Below are 20,158 nucleotides of genomic sequence, written 5' to 3'. Positions count from 1 at the left end.
CGTTGTGTTGGGGAGAGCGGGTTGGGTACCCGGCCCATGTCACTGCTTTAGGACCTGCTAACTGCACCTGGCAGATTTCACAGCACATCCTTCCTCCTCAGTTGTCTGATAGCTGATCACCCACCAGTTGAGTGGACTCTGTTGCTCTAAGTCACTGTGGATGCTAAAACGGTTTTCACAATAAGAAAATCTTTTCAAAACTTACAAGCCCCATATTTCTCTGCCTGACCATCCTAGCCTGCTGTGTTTTTAATCCTCTCCCTTTTCCCTTGTGTTTGTTTAGCACTACTGTTCGGCGGTAACACCAATCCTGCGCATCCCAAACACATAGGAAGTATTGATCCCACTTGCAACGTGGCTGATGTTGTGAAAGGTAAGGAGGCCTATGTAACGTTAGCGGTTGTGGTTCCAGTAGGATTGTGGTTTCGTTGAGGCAGCTTGGCTGTAGGGTTATGGCGCTGAACTGTTTGCCGGTTCATCAGGCCACTCTGGGCCCAAGCCATTTGATCCAAATATGCCTTGTTCTTTCTAGGTGGCTCAGGAAGCGACGCATAATTAGTAATGTTCAAAATCGGAGTTTCTACTTCATTGACTAAGGCTTTTCTTATAGTTCTAGCTAAACAGTAAATATTTATTAGCTTAAGAGTCTAAGTTTCAATTGCCACCACTGTCTGAAAATTTCAGAGACTGCAAATCCCTGTTATAAAATTCAGCTGAATTCACGTGTTTGTAAAATGTATATATCTTTCTGACATGCACTCCAGGTTTTAGAATCTACATGGCATTTGGGCTTCACGGGTTCACTGGATGTGGAGCTGGACTCTGTTCCAGCAGCCTCAGGGTAGAACAGAACCCTAGAGCCATGTGTTCCTAGTGCCTGGGCACTTGGAATTTGAACAGCAGTCTCCTCATTTTTCATTTAAGTTAAATGCTAGCTCCAGAAAGCCTTCCTGGTTGTAAGTGATCCGCCAGGTTCCTGGACCTCTTCAGTTTTCTTCGGTGTTAGGGTTATTCTCTGCAGCCTCGGATCCCCAGACTGTCCCCTTTCCTAGATTGTGTCTCCTGCTGTGGCCCTCCTCTCCTTATCTAAACACACACCTTACTAGTCTCAGGACCATAGCTCTCTCCGATCTGCATTGGGATCTCTGTTGCTCTTACTTCTTCTGGATTGTGTAGCTAAATGACTAGGAGGCAGACGAGGGCCTTGTCTCCTTGGCAGAGCTCTCAGGCCTGCCTCAAGCAGAGTGACCTTTGCTCTTGGAGCTTGGAGGGCCAAGGGACGGTGCCCCATGTGGGCAGCCTCCCCAGTGGGGGAACAGACCAGATCTTCAGCTGCTAAAGCTAAGGAAAACCTGTGCTGTTTGATTACCCTAGGCATCCCCCTGGTGGCCTTAGCTCAGGCTAGGCTTGTCAGGCTGCCCGGCCTCTGTTTAGTTAGAAAACATGTACTCACATTACTTCAGTTACAAGTGAATAGGCTCAGCTTCAGCACCCTAAGAACCCTGTATGTAGGTTTCTCTCTCACAAGATGACCCTCTGTAGGCCCCCAGCAGGGAAGGGAAGCAGGTTTGGTCTTATCACCACTGGTATGTTCATCTGGCCCTAGCCAGTGGCTTTTATGATTCAGAAAACCTGGTTCAGATAGTTGACTGCCCTTAGGAAAAAAAAAAGGTACACATTCATAAAGCAAAAGTGCATTGTAATATATTGCATATGTGCCTTTTCTCTTGAACTGCAAGGAATTTGAAGTCAGGGTATTTGTCTTATACTTGTTTTGTGACTCGCATAGAACTTAGTACATGCCTGTGTAGATGGTCAATAAATATTCCTTGGCTTGAGAAATGTTCAGCTTTTCGGTAATTTACTTTTAAAAAAGCTTTATTGTGGTACAATTCACATGCCATACGATTCACCCATTTAAAGTGTACAATTCAGGGGTTTCTAGTTTATTTATGGAGTTGTGCAACCATCACCATAATCCAATTTTAGGACTTTTTCATCACCCCAAAAGAAACCCCATAGCCATTAGCAGTCACTCCCTACTACCCCTCTCCCCAGCCCTAGGCAACCACTAATCTATTGGGTTGGCCAAAAAGTGCCTTCCGTTTTTAAGTAAAAATAAAAGACACATTTTTCATTTTCACCAAGAACTTTATTGAACCACATATTCACCCTTTTGTTCCACTACCTGCTGCCATTTTTCAGGCAACTTCATAATTCCATCTTACCAAAACTTTTTATCTTTGAGCAAAGAACTCTTTCAGGGGCCTTTGAGTCTTCCAGGGAATTGAAATTTTTTCCATTAAGAGAATTTTGTAAAGACTGAAAGAAATTGAAATCCAAAGGTGCAATGTCTGGTGAATACAGCCGATGAATCAGAACTTCGCAGCCAAGCTGTAACAGTTTTTGCCTGGTCATCAAAGAAACATGTGGTCTTGCGTTATCCTGATGGAAGATTATGCGTTTTCTGTTGACTAATTCTGGACGCTTTTTGTCTAGTGCTGCTTTCAGTTGGTCTAACTGGGAGCAGTACTTGTTGGAATTAATCGTTTGGTTTTCCAGAAAGAGCTGATAATAGAGGACTCCCTTCCAATCCCACCATATACACAACATCACCTTCTTTGGATGAAGACCGGCCTTTGGTGGGGTTGGTGGTGGTTCATTTCGCTTGCCCCACAATCTCTTCTGTTCCACATTATCGTACAGTATCCACTTTTCATCGCCTGTCACAATTTGTTTTAAAAACGGAACATTTTCATTACGTTTAAGTAGAGAATCGCATGCCAAAATACTGTCAAGAAGTTTTTTTTCACTTAACTTATGTGGAACCCAAACATCAAAGCAATTCATGTAACCAAGCTGGTGCAAATGATTTTCAGTGCTCATGTTGGATATTTTGAGCATGTCAGCTATCTTCCACGTGGTATAACGTTGATTGTTCTCAATTAACGTCTTGATTTGATCGCTGTCAACTTCAACTGGTCTACCCAACCGTGGAGCATCTTCCAGCGAGAAATCTCCAGCACGAAACTTCGCAAACCATTTTTGACATGTTCGATCAGTTACAGCACCTTCTTCATACACTGCACAAATCTTTTTTTGCGTTTCAGTTGCATTTTTACCTTTCTGGAAATAATAGAACATAATAGGCCGAAAATGTTGCTTTTTTCCTTCCATCTTCAATATTTAAACGGCTACGCAAAATTTCACCAATTTTGATGTCTTTTTTCAAGTGCACGCTGATATGACAGCTGTCACATACAATCTAACAAAATTGTTTCAAATGAAGTTAAAGACCATTAAGTGCTACTACTAGAGCCATCATACGGAAAAAAACTAAACAAACCTTTTGGCCAACCCAGTACTTGCTGTCTCTATAGATACTCCTTTTCTGGACCTTTCATATAAATGAAATCATACAGTATGTGGTCTTTTGTGAATGGTTTCTTTCACTTAGCACAGTGTTTTCAAGTGTCATCCATGTTGTAGCATAAACCGGTACTTTGTTTCTTTTTATGGCCAAGTAATATTCCACTGTATGGATAGACTGCATTTTGTTTTATCTATTCATCAGCTGATAGACATTTAGGTTAGCTAGGTGACCTTGGACATGTTACATAACCTCTTTGGGCGTCAGTTTCGTCATCAATAAAATGGTGCTCTTGGCAATTCAGCTATGTCCTAGGGTTAAGTGAGATAATATATGTAGAGCTCCTGAAGCAGCACTAGCACCCAGGAAGGGCTGTAGGTAGACAAGTTCATGAGCATCCTTAGGCCTCATGTGAGTCATTTGCCTTCTCATTTATACCATTGATTATATAATAAGTTGGTGCCTTTGCTTTTGTTTCTGGCATAAATTATCAAATATTTTAAAACATTTAGGACATTTATAAGACACTTGAATATTTGATGAAATATTTCAAGAAATATTGTTGATTTTTTTAGGTATCATATTGGTATTGTGGTTATTTTTTTTTAAGGTGTCCTAGCTTCAAGAGAGGTATTTTGAAATATCACACATGATATCAAATGCCTTGTGGGATTTGCTTCAAAATTATCAAGAGGTAGGGCAGTGAAAAAGATCAGGCTGTGTTGAGAAGTGTTGAGGCTGGCGATGAGTGCACTAGGATTCTCTGCACTGTGCTCTGCACTTCCGTCAACGTTTGCAATTCTTCATAATAAAGTTGTAAAAATGTATTCCCTTTAAAAAAATGGTTCTGAAGAACCTAGGGGCAGGACAGAAATAAAGTCGCAGACGTAGAGAGAGAATGGACTTGAGGACACGGGGAGCGGGAAGGGTAAGCTGGGACGAAGTGAGAGAGTGGCATGGACATACATACACTACCAAATATAAAATAGATAGCTAGTGGGAAGCAGCCGCATAGCACAGGGAGATCAGCTCGGTGCTTTGTGACCGCCTAGAGGGGTGGGGTAGGGAGGGTGAGAGGGAGACGCAAGAGAGAGGAGATATGGGGATATATGTATACATATAGCGGATTCACTTCGTTATACAGCAGAAACTAACACACCATTGTAAAGCAATTAGACTCCAATAAAGATGTTAAAAAATTGGGCTTCCCTGGTGGCGCAGTGGTTGAGAGTCCGCCTGCCGATGCAGGGGACACGGGTTCGTTCCCCGGTCCAGGAAGATCCCACATGCTGTGGAGCGGCTGGGCCCGTGAGCCATGGCCGCTGAGCCTGCGCGTCCGGAGCCTGTGCTCCACAACGGGAGAGGCCACAACAGTGGGAGGCCCGTGTACCTCAAAAAAAAAAAAAAATCATACTCCTTTTTATCATCTCATTGTTTCTTCACAAAAAGTCTCTCACTAATTTTTTAGAGAGATTTTAACCATGAGTCAGTGTAAGTAGAGAAGTAACGGACAGTTCTTGGCAGTTGTTAGGGCAGAGGGATGAAGCAGCGCTCAAGTGAATCAGAGGATGAGGCTGGACGCTGGAGGAGAGCAGAAGCCATTGTTTTGAGCATTTACTGTCTGTGTGGCTCTTACTGGACTTATTACATCCTGCCCGGTCTTGGCATCGTTCTGTACTTCTGTTGGTCTCTCTAATGGGGGTGTAAATTCCTCAAGGGCTGGAATTACTCTCATCCACGCTTGCATCACTCCTCTCAGGGACAGAAGTTTCATACCAAACACTAGCGGAAGATGGTGTGCAAAACAGTTGGATCCGTATTTGAAAGAAAGAAACTAGAAGTTTGTGCCTCCTGCTTTCTTTGGCCTTTTTAGTCGAGGTTTTGACCCTGGGCCAGGTCGCCTCCGAGCCTCTCCCTCTTCCCGCGCTCACTCACAGCTTTATCTTCACTCTTTCTCCTGCCCCTTTTGACTTTATACCCAATGAGTCCACCAGTTACCATGAACACATTTTACTCCATCCTCTCACGTAACCATTCCTACCACTCATCTGGCACAACTTAAAGCCTGGGCTCCTGGCAAAGCTGTATCCCATGATGATCACCCCCCCATGCCCCTCTGCCACGGGGCATGTCACCTCCCCCAGCACACTTCCACCCTCACACTCATGGGGCGAGGGGCAAGGACTGCGCTGCTCCCTGTTCCCCACCGCTTCTCTCAAACCGTGTTTTTCATTTCTTCATAGCCTCTTTCCTTAAGACAAAAGTGGAGGCTGGTTTCAGATTCTGAAACTGCATGAACCTGCAAAGCAACTTCCACATCATCAGCTCTTCTGCCGCCTTCATTCCCTTCATAAATCATAAATCATAAATCATACCCACAGCACACTGAGGACGCTTGGCTTGTACATACTTTCTAGAATGCCCTGACGCCTCTTCCACTTGGTGAGACATACGCTTACTAAGGGTCACTTACTTGTCCTCACACCGTTGGTGTAAGTTATACCACATGAATATGTATAAATATACATAATTTATTTATACGTTATGTAAACTGAAGAAACGTGAGTACAAAAAAGAGACTTATTTCCATAAAAATCAAGTCGAGTGCTTTGGAAAGACTTGATAAAGAAGAGATTCTTAAAAATGTCATGAAATGACTGTGAACAAGATAACTTTTAGGTGACAGGGCGGCACTGAGTAAAACTCCCAGAAGGAATCTGCACTCGGATTGCTTGACAAGTATCTTTAAGTTTCTTGCACTTTAAAGAAATAGGAATTGGAATTCATAGATGTGTGTGATATTGTTTATCTAAGAAGTATCATCTGGAACCCCAAGCTGACGCCTCTTCAAAGGAGAGACATTGGCCTTATATGAAAAGATTGGTAGAGGAATAAATTGTGTATTCAAATGTGTATTTTAAGTTAATGTTTACAATTGTAGTCATTTTATGGTTTCCCACTATCCAACTTTTTTGTCAGTCATCCAACTTCTGTTTCCGTTTTGGTCAGTCAAGAGGACTAATACCATATTACCAAAATAATAAAAAGTGCTCATTGAAGAAAACTGAGAAAATGTGGGAAAAGAGAGAAGAGACTAAAAATCACCTGTCTTCATAACCCAGCAAGAACATTGTTTTATATTGAATTCATACCAACTTTACAGATAGCAACTGTGAATAATGTGTCTCTTCATATGAAATCCGTAGTACTTGTGTATTTCCCCATCTCCAGCACTAATGCCCACCACACACCGCCTTCCTGGATGAATTCAGTCTGATCTGCTATACTGATGACCTCTATATTCAAATAGTTTTCCCAGCTAGGTGTATATAATCTTTATTCCTCAATGAGATATTAGTGTTAAATCAGTTACCTTTCCTACCATGGCAAGATTGGCTAGGCACCCTAGCAGGAAGCCTGAAGGTCTCTTTCCTCCCCGTGGAGAAAGCATATTTTAATAGCTTTCTGTTTCATGCCCTGTGGACCCCACTTTTAATTCTCTAAGTGTCTGCATACCGAAGCAGAAGCTCTTTCTGACTCAAAATAAGACTGAGAAAAAAATAAACAAGGCAGACAGCACGAACTATCAGAAGGCCTGGAAGTTCTTCCGTGTCTCCTAGCAAAAAGGCACTGGAGTCTCCGCCCCCAAATGCCCCAGGGACAATAGTCAGAGAGTCCCAAAGGGCCCACGCCTCCCCAGCTCTTCTTCCCAATACCCCCGAATGCTGTCAAGGAGAGGAAGAGATGTGTGTCAGCTTCCTTCAACTCTCAGTGACGTCTTACCATTCCCTTCCTCTTTTGAAAGTAGTTGGTATTTTTTCACTGATTTTTACCTTCTCCTCGTACCTTCTGAGATTTTTCAGCTAATCTTCTTTACAATGTTGTGTTAGTTTCTGCTGTACAACGAAGTGAATCAGCTATATGTATACATATATCCCCTCCCTCTTGGCACTCCCTTCCCCCAACCTCCCATCCCACCCATCTAGGTCACCATAGAGCACGAAGCTGAGCTCCCTGTGCTATACAGCAGGTTCCCTCTAGCTATCGGTTTTACACATGCTAATGTATATATGCCGATCCTAATCTCCCAGTTCATCGCCCCCTTCCCACCCACCCCCCCCCCCCGCCGCCATGTCCACACGTCTGTTCTCTTCATTTGCATCTCTATTCCTGCCCTGCATATAGGTTCATCTGTACCATTTTTCTAAATTCCACATATATGCGTTAATACATTGTACAATATTTATTTTTCTCTTTCTGACTTACTTCACTCTGTATGACAGACTCTAGGTCCGTCCACATCTCTACAAATGACCCAATTTCGTTCCTTTTTATGGCTGAATAATATTCTGTTGTATATAGGTACCACATCTTCTTTATCCATTCATCTTTCGATGGACATTTAGGTTGCTTCCCTGTCCTGGCTATTGTAAATAGTGCTGCAGTGAACATTGGGTACATGTATCTTTTTGGATTGTGGTTTTCTCAGGGTATATGCCCAGTAGTGGGATTGCTGGGTCATATGGTAGGTCTATTTTTAATTTTTTAAGGAACCTCCATACTGTTCTCCCTCTGTCTCTAATATTTTTTTCCCTTTTGTTTTAGGAAACTTGATTTACAAGGTGTAGGGGTTCTGAGTTTTAATGATAGCTCTGCTATTGATTTTCTCAGCTGTGAAGGTCCTGCATGGTTTAAGCATAGTCAGATGTCCAGTCCAAATGACCGCTGTGTGTGTGTGTGTGTGCGTGCGTGCCTATGCACGTGCACGTGTGTGTTTTATAGCCTTAGGAAGCCTTAATGAACTAACAATGATTCCATACTTAGATCTCTTGAGACAGACTCTAGGAAACTTTCATGTAGAAGGGTAGGGACACTTTTTACTTTTGACTAGACAGTTGTATAAATGCGTAGAAGTGGGGTGCATCTTGCATCATCGTAATTGAATGTGCAGGACACTGAAGCAGGCCTCCTTGCTGCTTATTTAGCACACACTAATATCTGCCTTCACACATCTGCAAATTATAGCCTCGTGGCAGTGAATGCTAGAATTAGTGTTGTAGAGCAGCTCCTATTATCCTCTGGGAGGTGCCTTCCATTGTGACCCTTTTCCCTCCTTTCTGTGTAAGAAACCAGGAAACAAAATGGAAAATCCTGTGATAAGATCGTTTTAAAGGTACAAACAAATACTTGGCACAAAAGTCAGCTCTCACAGCGACGTTAGCTTGCCTGTGTTGTTCCTAAATGCTCTTATTGCTGGGCTTAGCGTAATGGCACACAAACAGTTTCTGCAGAGCGTGTCATTATTCTGGTTCAGAAATAACGTCTTGTGCTCTCACTTCGGGCTCTTCAGGTTGCAAGTAACAGAGACCCACTCTCACCAACTCAAGAGGCAGATGTATTAAAAGAACCTAGTTGGTCCCATGGTAATCCTAGGGCAGGAACCACTTTGTAGTCGGAGCTATAGAAATTGGAACTGGGAAACAGAAAGCAAGGGTTTTTTTTTCTGTGTAAGTGGGTTTGTCAAGTCACAGCCCCTCAGCCCCACTCTTGTCTGTAGACTGGCAGCCTTTTTAGGGCAGCTTGTTTAGGGCAATGACAGGCACTCCAGGCCTAGATCATCATAACTCTAAGTGTTTCTTTTTGCCTTCTGCCCTGCCTGAGTGTCTCCATCCTGAGTTCGCACAGGATGAATTTCATCGGCTCAGCCCGTCTTTTTGCCCACAACCGCAGGTTTTAGGATTCTAGTCAGCCTGTGGATTGGTCGCCCGTACCTTAGACGTTCTGCCCCCCACTTCTCCAGTTGGCTGCGCTTTGGGCAGTGGGAGAGGGTCTAGCACTTCAAAAAAACCCTGATGCTTCCCACTCGAGATGGGTTTTGGGTAAGTGATGATAGACATACCTTATTAGAATTGCTTTGTGACTTAAAAGCGTTTCTTTTTTTTTTTGGTTGCGTTGGGTCTTCGTTGCGGCGAGCCGGGGGCTACTCTTTGTTGTGGTGCGTGGGCTTCTCACTGCAGTGGCTTCTGTTGTTGCGGAGCACGGGCTCTAAGCATGCGGACTTCAGTAGTTGCAGCACGCGGGCTCAGTAGTTGTGGCTCGCGGGCTCTAGAGTGCAGACTCAGTAGTTGTGGCGCATGGCCTTAGGGCTTGAACCCGTGTCCCCTGCATTGGCAGGTGGATTCTTAACTACTGCGCCACCAGGGAAGCCCTTAAAAGTGTTTCTCAAAAGCAGCATACATTGTAAAGTAACCATACTCCCATAAAAATTAATTTTAAAAAATAAATAAAATGAAGGAGTAAAAAAAAAAAGCAGCATACCTATGACTCTAATGCTTTGTGGTCGTTTACGTTTATCTTGTTCAGGCATTGTTTTTTTTGTGTGTTTTTTTTTTGCGATACGCGGGCCTCTCACTGCTGTGGCCTCTCCCGTTGCGGACCACAGGCTCCGGACGCGCAGGCTCAGCGGCCATGGCTCACGGGCCTAGCCGTTCTGCGGCACGTGGGATCTTCCCAGACCGGGGCCGGAACCTGCATCCCCTGCATCGGCAGGCGGACTCTCAACCACTGCGCCACCAGGGAAGCCCCAGGCATTGTTTCTTAAACTCGAGCTTTATGGTTTTGGATATCCTGTTCATGTTTGTTTTCTCACTCAAATTTCATCTTTGTCCAGTCTCTTATAAGATATCTGTAAACAAACAATGGCATGTATTTGTGATAGAGGCTAATATTGGGTTGGCCAAAAAGTTCATTGGAGATCATATGGAAAAACCCGAATGAACTTTTTGGCCAGTCCAGTATCTGATAGCAGGGTCCTCTGGTGAATTTTGCATAGCTTCTAGTAAAAACATCTAATAAAATAGTGTCCATACACTTAAATTTTCCTGTGTGCTTCTTAAAACTGATTTGTGGCTACAGTGGATCTGTTGGGCTGGTTGCCATGTGAACCTTCACCTTACTCTTTATGGCTCAGTCTTTTTTAGTTTTAGCCTTATGTGTTTATAGTTTGGGTATTCTATCCTGGGGAAGTAGAAATGTGCTACACCTACAGGTTTTTTTTCTTTTTTTAAAATTATTTATTTGTTTGGCCATGCCAGGTCTTAGTTGCAGCACGTGGGATCTTCATTGAGGCATGTGGAATCTTTAGTTGCAGCATGCAAAGTCTTAATTGTGGCATGTGGGGTCTAGTTCCCTGACTAGGGATCGAACCCGGGCCCCCTGCCTTGGGAGCATGGAGTGTTAGCCACTGGACCACCAGGGAAGTCCCTACCCCTACATTTTTGTTTGTTACTTTATCATCGGTACCTTATTTCCCTTGAAAACAGGTTCTTAAAACAATGAAAAGCACTTACGTTCAGTGGCAGTAATAATCATTTCCTGATATTTCATTTTAAAGATTGGGTGGTAAATAGTGACTCAAATATATTGCAGATAAAAGTAATTTGATAAATTATCGTATTTTAAGATTTTGGTTTCTTTTTAAACAATAGAAAAGTTTTATTAGAAAGCTTATTGTTAGTAGAACTTGCATTTTACTCTAGATATAAAGGAAGTGAATTTTTAAGCCAGTAGTTGAAGTTTGGTTGTTATGTTGGTGATTTTTTAAAAACTTTTCCATTCTTATGGTACTTCACTTAAACAGAAGTATCCTATTTGAGTATATATGTGCTGTCATACTCCTCAGTACTCCATGATCATTCATGGCCTGGGAGTGACAGTGATAGAATTAGCATGACCCAGCCTTGACTTTCTAGGCCAGTGGTCTCCAAATCTACCTTCTCTTCAGAATTTTTGAAATCTGTGGATTCCCAGGCCTCAACACAGAGCTACTGCATCAGCACCTCCAGGGATTCGTTTAACCTATACTTCTTTTTTTAACTTGCTAATGAATTCTACACACACACAGACACACACACACGGGTTTGGGAACCACTCTAGCCCACTAGTTCCCAGTCTGACCAAAAAGAACATCTCGAATCAGTATAATTGATTGAACCTGGAGAATCTTTGCATGGGCAGGATTGTTCCGTTTAACAGATGTTCACTGGGTGTGTATGGTGCCCAAGGCATTATGATATGCCACGGGAATTTATAAGATGCATATGAATATAGCTTTTACCAGTACTGCCCCCCAGAAGACTTTTGGCTGGCTAGTATATGTGAGTCTCATTGTCATGTCTTGAGTTTTTCAAGGATCATAATGCAGTTGTTAATGACAGCATTGATACACTGTAATTTGTGGTAATGCTTGAAAAATTCTTATTCATGTGGTTTCAGGAACCATATTGAGTCTTTGAGTTTCAAGTTGGCTGCATCTATCTGGACTCTCCTATCTTCCACATGTTACATTTGTGTCATACTTTTTCTTAATCATGCCATGAGGAACTAGCACATTTAGTGGAGTTGGGCTCGTTTCCTGTTTTTTGGTGAAGGAAGAGCAGTTCAAACATCTTTAAAGGTGTCCTGTCCTTGGAGGAGTTGTTTTGTGGAGATGCATTGGCATTTTATATGGATAAGGAAGCATCATTGGTAGATTTCACTATTTATTGGTTTAAGTGTTGAGAGTTCTTGGTCAGCTTTGTGCTGTTATGTCGCTAGGTGGAGATGTAGCATTGTTTGGTGGTATAGCCACAGCACAGAGAGTGAATCTTGATTTTTCCAAAAGAACTGTACAGATGTTTGATGAGTTTTACTATACCCTACAGAAAAACTTGCGAACTTAATATAATTCTAAATTGTAATTTTCTTTGTTAGGATTTAACTACAGTCCACTTTGATGTCTATTTTCACACCAATCAACTCTTTTTAAATTTTTTTCTCCTTTTGCTAACGTTTCCTTTGGCTGTCCTTCATTATTTCATCTTGTCAGAGAGATTCTGATGTCTCTATCTGTGGTTCTTTTTTTTTTTTTACTATTATTTTTTTATTTTTTTGCGGTACGCGGGCCTCTCACTGTTGTGGTCTCTCCCGCCGCAGAGCACAGGCTCCGGAAGCGCAGGCTCAGCGGCCATGGCTCACGGGCCCAGCCGCTCCGCGGCATGTGGGATCTTCCCGGACCGGGGCACGAACCCACGTCCCCTGCATCGGCAGGCGGACTCTCAACCACTGCGCCACCAGGGAAGCCCCTATCTGTGGTTCTTTATAGTCGTTTAATTCTCTTTTTCTAATATGAATTTATTTATTTATTTTTGGCTGTGTTGGGTCTTTGTTGCTGCACGTGGGCTTTCTCTAATTGCAGCAAGGGGGAGCTACTGTTCGTTGCGATGCGCGGGCTTCTCATTGCAGTGGCTTCTCTTGTGGAGCACGGGCTCTAGACGTGCGGGCTTCAGTAGCTGTGGCACGTGGGCTCAGTAGTTGTGGCTCACAGACTCTAGAGCACAGGCTCAGTAGTTGTGGCGCATGGGCTTAGTTGCTCTGCGACATGTGGGATCTTCCCGGACCAGGGTTTGAACCCATGTCCCCTGCATTGGCAGGCGGATTCTTAACCACTGCACCACCAGGGAAGTCCCTATAGTGGTTTAATTCTAAAAGTTTAATAAAATGAGAATTTTTCCTCTGAGGTCAAGTATTATGTAAAATTTAAACTTAGTAGCAATAGGAGGGAAATGAACCAAACCTTATAGTCTGAACATACCCTAATCTTATCTTTTGTATTATTTTAGATTGACATTGTCAATTTTTAATGTATTTAAATTCTGTCAGGCTTATTTTTCCCCCTTTCTTCCTTCCTTCCCTCTTTCCTCTTAACGCTTGAATCTTAATTATCTATTCTATGCACGGTACTGACATGGGGAATATAAAAGAAGTACAAGCCTGTCTCCAAAGAGCTGATATACACTTGAGGACATTGCAAATGCAATCATGAAGCATTTTAAAGTAATTTGAATATCTGATCTTTAGAAATTGTAAAGGTGGAACTTAAAAAATCTCCTCACTTTGGAAGACAGTCTGGCTGTTCTTCAAACGTTTAAACATACAGCTGCTATATGATCAAGCAATTTTTCTCTCCTAGGTCTATACCCAAGAGAAGTGAAAAGACATCTTCACTAAAAAAACTTGGACATGAATGTTCATAGCAGTATGAATGAACATGTGAACGTTCATTTGTAATATCCAAAAAGTGGAAACAATCCAAATGTCTGTTGATGGATAAATGAATAGACAAAATGTGACATATTTGCATAATACAGTATTAATTCAGTAATAAAAAGGAATGAAGTACTGATGTATGCTACAACATGGATGACCCTTGAAAACATTATGCTAAGTGAAAGAAACCAGTCACAAAAGGCCACATATTGTATGGTTCCATTTATACGAAATGTCCAGGATAGCAAACCTATAGAGATAGAGTAGATCCGTGGTTGCCTAGGGCTGGATGCGGGGGTAATGACTGTTCATGGTTATGGAGTTCCTTTTTGGGGTGATGAAAAATGTAAAATTAATTGTGGTGATGCACGCACGACTCTGCGAATACACTAAAAATCATTGAATTGTATGTGCACTTTAAATGGATGATTTGTATGGTGTGAGAATTGTATCTCAATAAAGCTGTTTTTTAAAAAAAGTAGATCATCAAAAGGTTTAAAATTTATCAAACCAAGGAATATTTATTGACTAGCTAACAGGCATGAAATAAGTTCTATGTGAGTTATGAAACAAGTGTAAGACAGAAACCCTGACCTCAAATTGTTTATAGTTCAAGAGAAAAGCACACATGCAGTGTAAAATAATGCACTATAGCTTTCTGAATTTGTTCCCCATCTTTTGGATGTACCTTCCTGAATTCCCTCTTCTATTCATCTCTGTAATGGCTCTGATCTTCTTACCCTTTGTCCTTTTTTTTTTTTTCCTTTCAAAAGCAAACTGTTCCTCCTCAGACTTTGATAAAATAACAGCCCCAACCTGTTACCTTTAACTAACTTAAAGGACATTTAAAAAGTGTTTTAATTTTATTGAAGTATATTTGATTTAGAGGACATTTCAAAGCAAGAGTAATGTCTCCAATAACTTAAATTGTGTGGCTCGTGGAAACCTGTTCATTTAGCAAATACTTGTTGACGTTTAATTTACAGATAATTGGCAAATCTTAAGATGGTTGCCATTATTATTTTTGAAATTACAGCAAATATCTTTTTGCTACAGTTTAGTCAGGTTGCATGCTGTTCAGAAGTATAGTCTTGAGTTTATAGATTTTTCATGAAAAATGCCTCTTAGGAATATTTAAAAGTTAAAGCCATGTTTGGTATAAAGCTGGCTATGTCATCATTAGTGCAGTATTTTGATATTGTTGTGGTCATTAAAACTGAAAGAGAAATTTTGGTTCAGTTATTGTAATTCTGTTGTAGCCAAAAAGGGCTATTTTTTAAGGCAGTAGTTGATTAATTCTAAATCTGTCAGGTTACAGATTGTCCTTGTTTCTTTATTCTATTGAGTCTGTCTGTCTGAGTCCATGCTGTTAGTGCAGCAGCTAAACTTTTCTCTCTCTTTGCAGATGCATATGAAACTGCCAAGATGCTTTGTGAACAGTATTATCTGGTAGCTCCAGAGCTGGAAGTTGAAGAATTCAATGGTAAAAGAAAAATAATTTCAGCCTTAAATACAAAGAAGCTGACTAAAAAACTGATTATACCTGAGCTATATTTCAGTGAGATCCTAAAATTGTGCTGCTTTTTCCTCTTTCTGTGTTTTTAAAACCTTTTTTATATCTCTGGTCAGTGAGTTTTTGTACAGGAATGTGTTCTCTATTAGAGCTCCAAGCTCTTGGAACAGAAGTAATCAAGGTGGAAGATGCACAGAGATGTAAATAAGCAGTTCTCAAAATAACCAGTGCAAACAGTCAATAAACATGTAGAAAAGTGTTTACTAATCAAAGAAGTACAAAGCAAAACATAGAGGAATGCCATTTTTGTCTTTCAAAGTGGCGGTGATTAAAACATTTTAATGCTTTGAATTGCTGCCCAGAAAAATACTCTGTCCCCCAAATTGACACATTTCTGATCTACGTTTAAATTGGTATAGCCTTTCTTTAAAAAAACAGGCTAACAATGTTCTTTCTCTTTGGCCCAGTAAGTTAAAGTAATAATGGTTATATTCTTTGGTCCAGTAAATAAACTTCAGAAAATTTATTAAGAGAAAATAGGGACTTCCCTGGTGGTCCAGTGGTTAAGACTCTGCGCTTCCATTGCAGGGGGCACGGGTTCGATCCCTGGTCGGGGAACTAAGATCCCGCATGCCCCTTGGAGTGCCAAAAAATAAAAGCAAATAAATAAAAAATATGCGAAAGTCATGAAAAATTTTTTAAATCTGTCTAGAACCAATACTTAAAAAAAAAAAAGGAATAAAGACGCAGACGTAGAGAATGGACTTGAGGACACGGGGAGGGGGAAGGGTAAGCTGGGACAAAGTGAGAGAGTGGCATGGACATATATACACTACCAAACGTAAAACAGATAGCTAGTGGGAAGCAGCCACATAGCACAGGGAGATCAGCTCGGTGCTTTGTGACCACCTAGAGGGGTGGGATAGGGAGGGTTGGGAGGGAGATGCAAGAGAGAGGAGATATGGGGATATATGTATACATATAGCTGATTCACTTTGTTGTAAAGCAGAAACTAACACACCATTGTAAAGCAGTTATACTCCAATAAAGATGTTAAAAAAAAGAAAATAGAGGTGTGCACAGATACAGGTATAAGAATGATGATCAGAGTAGTTTTCTTACAGAGAAAAATTAGAAAACAACCCAAGTTTTCCACAATAGGGAATTATTTAAATAAATTCTGGTATACCCATAAGATAGAATAGTATGCAACCATTCAAAACAATGCTTTAAAGAATATTTAATGTTTGAGAAAAGTTGAATTTTTAAGCACAGGCTATAAAAGCTTGTAATAGTGCAAGTTCATTGGATAATAAGTCGAAGGATTTTTACCACCAAAATACAAACAGCAGCTCTCTGGATAGGGGGGTTTTAGCTAATTTTTATATTAGTTGTGTGAAACTATATTTACATGTTACTTTTATTTTTTTATTTGTAAGTTATGAAAGAGACATACTTATCTCTAAAAATACAAACATAAATATAGAGTAAAAAGTGAAAGTCCCCACTACTCTGCTCCCATACAGAGTTTTGTTTTTTACATAAATGAGGCTAAAACCATACATGTTCTTTAACTTGTGTATTTCACTTCACCTTAAAGATCTTTGCATGTATTAGTGTCATTTAGAGATTATCCATAGTGTAGATTAGCATAATTTATTTAATCGTTTCTCATTGGGTGGATTTCTGATTTTCCCATATTCCATATAATGAGGCATGAAGGGGTATGTGTGTGTGTGTGTGTGTGTGTGTGTGTGTGTGTGTGTGTGTGTGTGTGTGTGTGTGTGTGTGTGTATTTGGAGCGTGGGAAAACCTATGAACGCGTGGAAGTATTTCTGTAGGCTAGATTCTTAGAAGTGTGGAACGACTGAGTCTTAGGGTATGGGGTCTTAGGGTATGGCATTAAAGATAAACCACATTCCCTCTCAAAAATATTCCAAAAATTGATTTCTCTTATACTGAGTTCAGAATGTGAAGACTTCAGGCTGCCGTCATAGGACAACTGCCCCTACGTTCTACTAGGAGGTGTGGAATCGATGCCACTTTCAAAGTCTGTTGGGTTCTCTGAGAACAGTTGCACCCCTATTTTGAAGAAATATACCTCTAGCACCAAGTGGATTTTGCTTGAGCATTCCTGAGTAGAAGCATCTTAATATTCTATTTCTTCCTACTGGCTAGGCGGAGCCTGACCTCACTGTCCTGATTTCTATCTGTCAAACATGGAACTTAAACTCACCGGTAGTAATTAATTGCTCGTTTGCATGAATGGTAACCTCACTCACTCTGAAGGCCAGAGCAGCGAGCCTGGTCTTGCTGATTCCTGGGTGCCAGCCAGGTCAGCACGTTCCTTCCCAGCGAGGCTGTCACAACGGGCAGTGCACCCCACCAGGGGAGAAGCTTTCCAACCATTTTTGGCACTGTCTCATGCGTGATTTTTGAAGCCCTTTTTCCCATCACTAAGAGAAATGGTGGTTATAGGTAGCTTCTAGTTTCCTGTTGCTTTGGGGGATGTATTTACGATTTCTATTATTTCTTGAATGCCAAAGCTCTTTGTGAGTGTGGTTAAGCACTGCAGTTGAGCTCTAACAAGCTCCGTGTTAGAGACGGAGGTCAGAGGTTGGTCCTAAACACCTTAAGCAGACACGGGCTTTGTCACGGAGAGAGAGTGTGTGTGACTGTTTTCCGGCGAGGAGTCAGATCCAGATTCTGTGGATTCATTTTCAGAGCCCGTGTGAACTAGCATAGCATCCCTTTTCAGGATGCTTCCATTCTCCTGTGCTCTGCACTTCAGAGGACCGACGCTGCCATGAATCCCGAAGAACAGTTTGCTGGTACCTGAGAATTTAAGTTCTGTGGGTTTGCCCTATGATCTCTTTTTCTGAAGTTTCGATTTTTTCCTTTCCCAATGCAGACCCCTGAGAAAGTAGTAAATAGGATTATGCAGAACGTACTGTGTGAACACCATCATTATTTACGGTCATCACTAGCGTTCTGAATATTGGGAGCTAGCTGTAGTAAACTTCTTTTTTATTTTTTTGGTAATACATTTCACAGGAAGATTAAAAACAACAGAATTTTATTTACCTTACATCAGGTTGCAAATATTTCTGATTAGCTACCGCGGCAACCCATGTGGGTTGCTCCAAAGATGGGTAGCCATTCTACCGTGCTTGTTCTCAGCATTCTCGTTCTCTTGAGAAATCGGTTGCCAAAGCATTAAGCAAATAAACCTTTTTACCTTACGTTCTCGGCATCCGTATGGTAAGGCAGCATGGCTTAGAGGAAAGAGGTGAACTTTGTAGCCAGCCAGGTGGTGGAAATCTGGATTCTGACACTTAGGAGACAAGTCACTTTGCTGCTGTGACACCCACATTCCTCATCTGTCAGCTCTCCTTGTGAGGTGAGAAAAGGATAATGTTTCTAAGGCCTCAAGCAGAACGCCAGGCATGTGCTGGACATTTAATAAAGGGTGGTTACTGGAAGTCAGGGTTGACTTGGGAAAGAGAAGACGTATGGTTACCACACTTGCATTTTTTCACCATTTCTAGTTTAGTCTTTCCTGTCAAGAGGGTTGATTTATAGCTTCAGGTTTGGTTGGAAAAGTAAAGATTTCAGTTCGCACTATGTAAAATTTGTTGTGAGAGGGTTCGTAGAAAAGGTGTGCGTCTATCCTGGAGTCTTTGACCTCTAGTTTTCTCAAATTGGATACTTTTGTGGATATATTTAGTCAGGTGGTTCTACACAGGAATAAGAAAGCCATTACTAGTGGCGCTGTTAAGACTGTTGAAATTAATGTTTTAGTAGTGGTAATAGCCAACAGGTATTGGCTGCTTGCTATGTGGCAGGCTCTGTGTAAACTAGTTTATCACTGTTATCTCATTTAACCCTTATGTTAACCCAGTGAAATATGTACAGTGCTCATTTTAGAAACGGAATGCTGGAGGCCCAAATGTGTTAAATTCCTATCAGTATACAGCCCTCCCTTGGTGTCTGCAGGTGACTGGTTCCAGGAACCCCCGGGAATTCCTAAATCTATGGGTGCTGAAGTCCCTTATATAAAATAGCATAGTATAGTCAGCCCTCCATATCTAAGGCTTCCACATCCATGGGTTCAATCAACCGTGGATCAAGCTTCTCTTAAACGAATTTTTTCTGCTTAGCCACCAGTATTTTTTTTCATGCGTATAGGAGAACTGTCTGAAGATAAAACTCTTTATATCCTATGTAGAGTTTTTGGCATTTATTAAATGTCGTTTCAACTAATGGCATTTGGAGCAATGACTGTGCAAATAGGGACTTTATTATTTCTTGAGTCTTGAGCATGAAAAACCTGGGCCATTTTTCCATTGACTTTTTAAAATGTACCCTTAGATGGAAAATTCATATTCCATTTATGTCTTATTTTAGAAAGCCAGCCAACATCTATTAAGGGTCTACTATGTAAAAGCGCCTCGACCCAGGATTAGGGAAGAGTCATGGACAGAGACATTTGACACGGTTTTAAAAGGAAAGAAAGGGACTTCCCAGGTGGTACAGTGGTTAAGAATCCGCCTGCCAATGCAGGGGACACGGGTTCGAGCCCTGGTCCGGGAAGATCCCACATGCCACGGAGCAACTAAGCCTGTGTGCCACAACTACTGAGCCTGTGCTCTAGAGCCCACGAGCCGCAACTACTGAGCTCACGTGCCACAACTACTGAGCTCGCGTGCCACAACTACTGAAGCCCACATGCCTACCGCCCATGCTCCGCAACAAGAGAAGCCACCACAAATGAGAAGCCTGTGCACTGCAACAACACTCACCACAACTAGAGAAAAGCCTGTGCGCAGCAACGAAGACCCAACGCAGCCAAATAAATAAATAAATTTATTTTAAAAATAAATAAAAAATAATAAAAGGACGGAAAGACATCTAAACGATAATGTTCTCAAAGAAAAGTACAAGTAATTGAGCAAGCTGTCAGATGGCTCCTAGAGAATGCTGGTTGAACTGAAAACAAACAAACAAAACAAAGCTATCAAAGGTATTTTAAGTTCCCTGAGATCTGGAGTGAAAAGGTTGACTTCAGAAGGTTATTTATATAACTAATCATGCCTTTCGGTACAAGATAGTCTAAGCATTCAGTGTGCTCCTAGGGCTCCGTTAAAAAGACAGTAAAGGAATACAAAGAAAAACAGCAAAGAAACCAG

General features: G+C 41.5%; 1 protein-coding gene across 3 annotated transcripts in view; it reads left to right on the top strand.

Moving 5' to 3' along the window:
• PDK3 (pyruvate dehydrogenase kinase 3) overlaps nt 1–20,158 on the top strand; it is a 67,299-nt gene that overhangs the window by 32,831 nt on the left and 14,310 nt on the right. For 2 of the 3 annotated variants that reach the window (XM_060136899.1, XM_060136897.1), the window contains exons 5-6: nt 284–373; nt 14,862–14,939. In XM_060136899.1, the coding sequence (XP_059992882.1) occupies nt 284–373; nt 14,862–14,939 (168 nt within the window). The remainder of the gene's footprint in view (nt 1–283; nt 374–14,861; nt 14,940–20,158) is intronic. The other variant, XM_060136898.1, reaches the window with a different exon arrangement.

The sequence above is a fragment of the Lagenorhynchus albirostris genome, chromosome X (assembly GCF_949774975.1).
Source record: "Lagenorhynchus albirostris chromosome X, mLagAlb1.1, whole genome shotgun sequence".
NCBI lineage: Eukaryota > Metazoa > Chordata > Mammalia > Artiodactyla > Delphinidae > Lagenorhynchus > Lagenorhynchus albirostris.
This window is presented reverse-complemented; position numbering and strand designations above follow the sequence as displayed.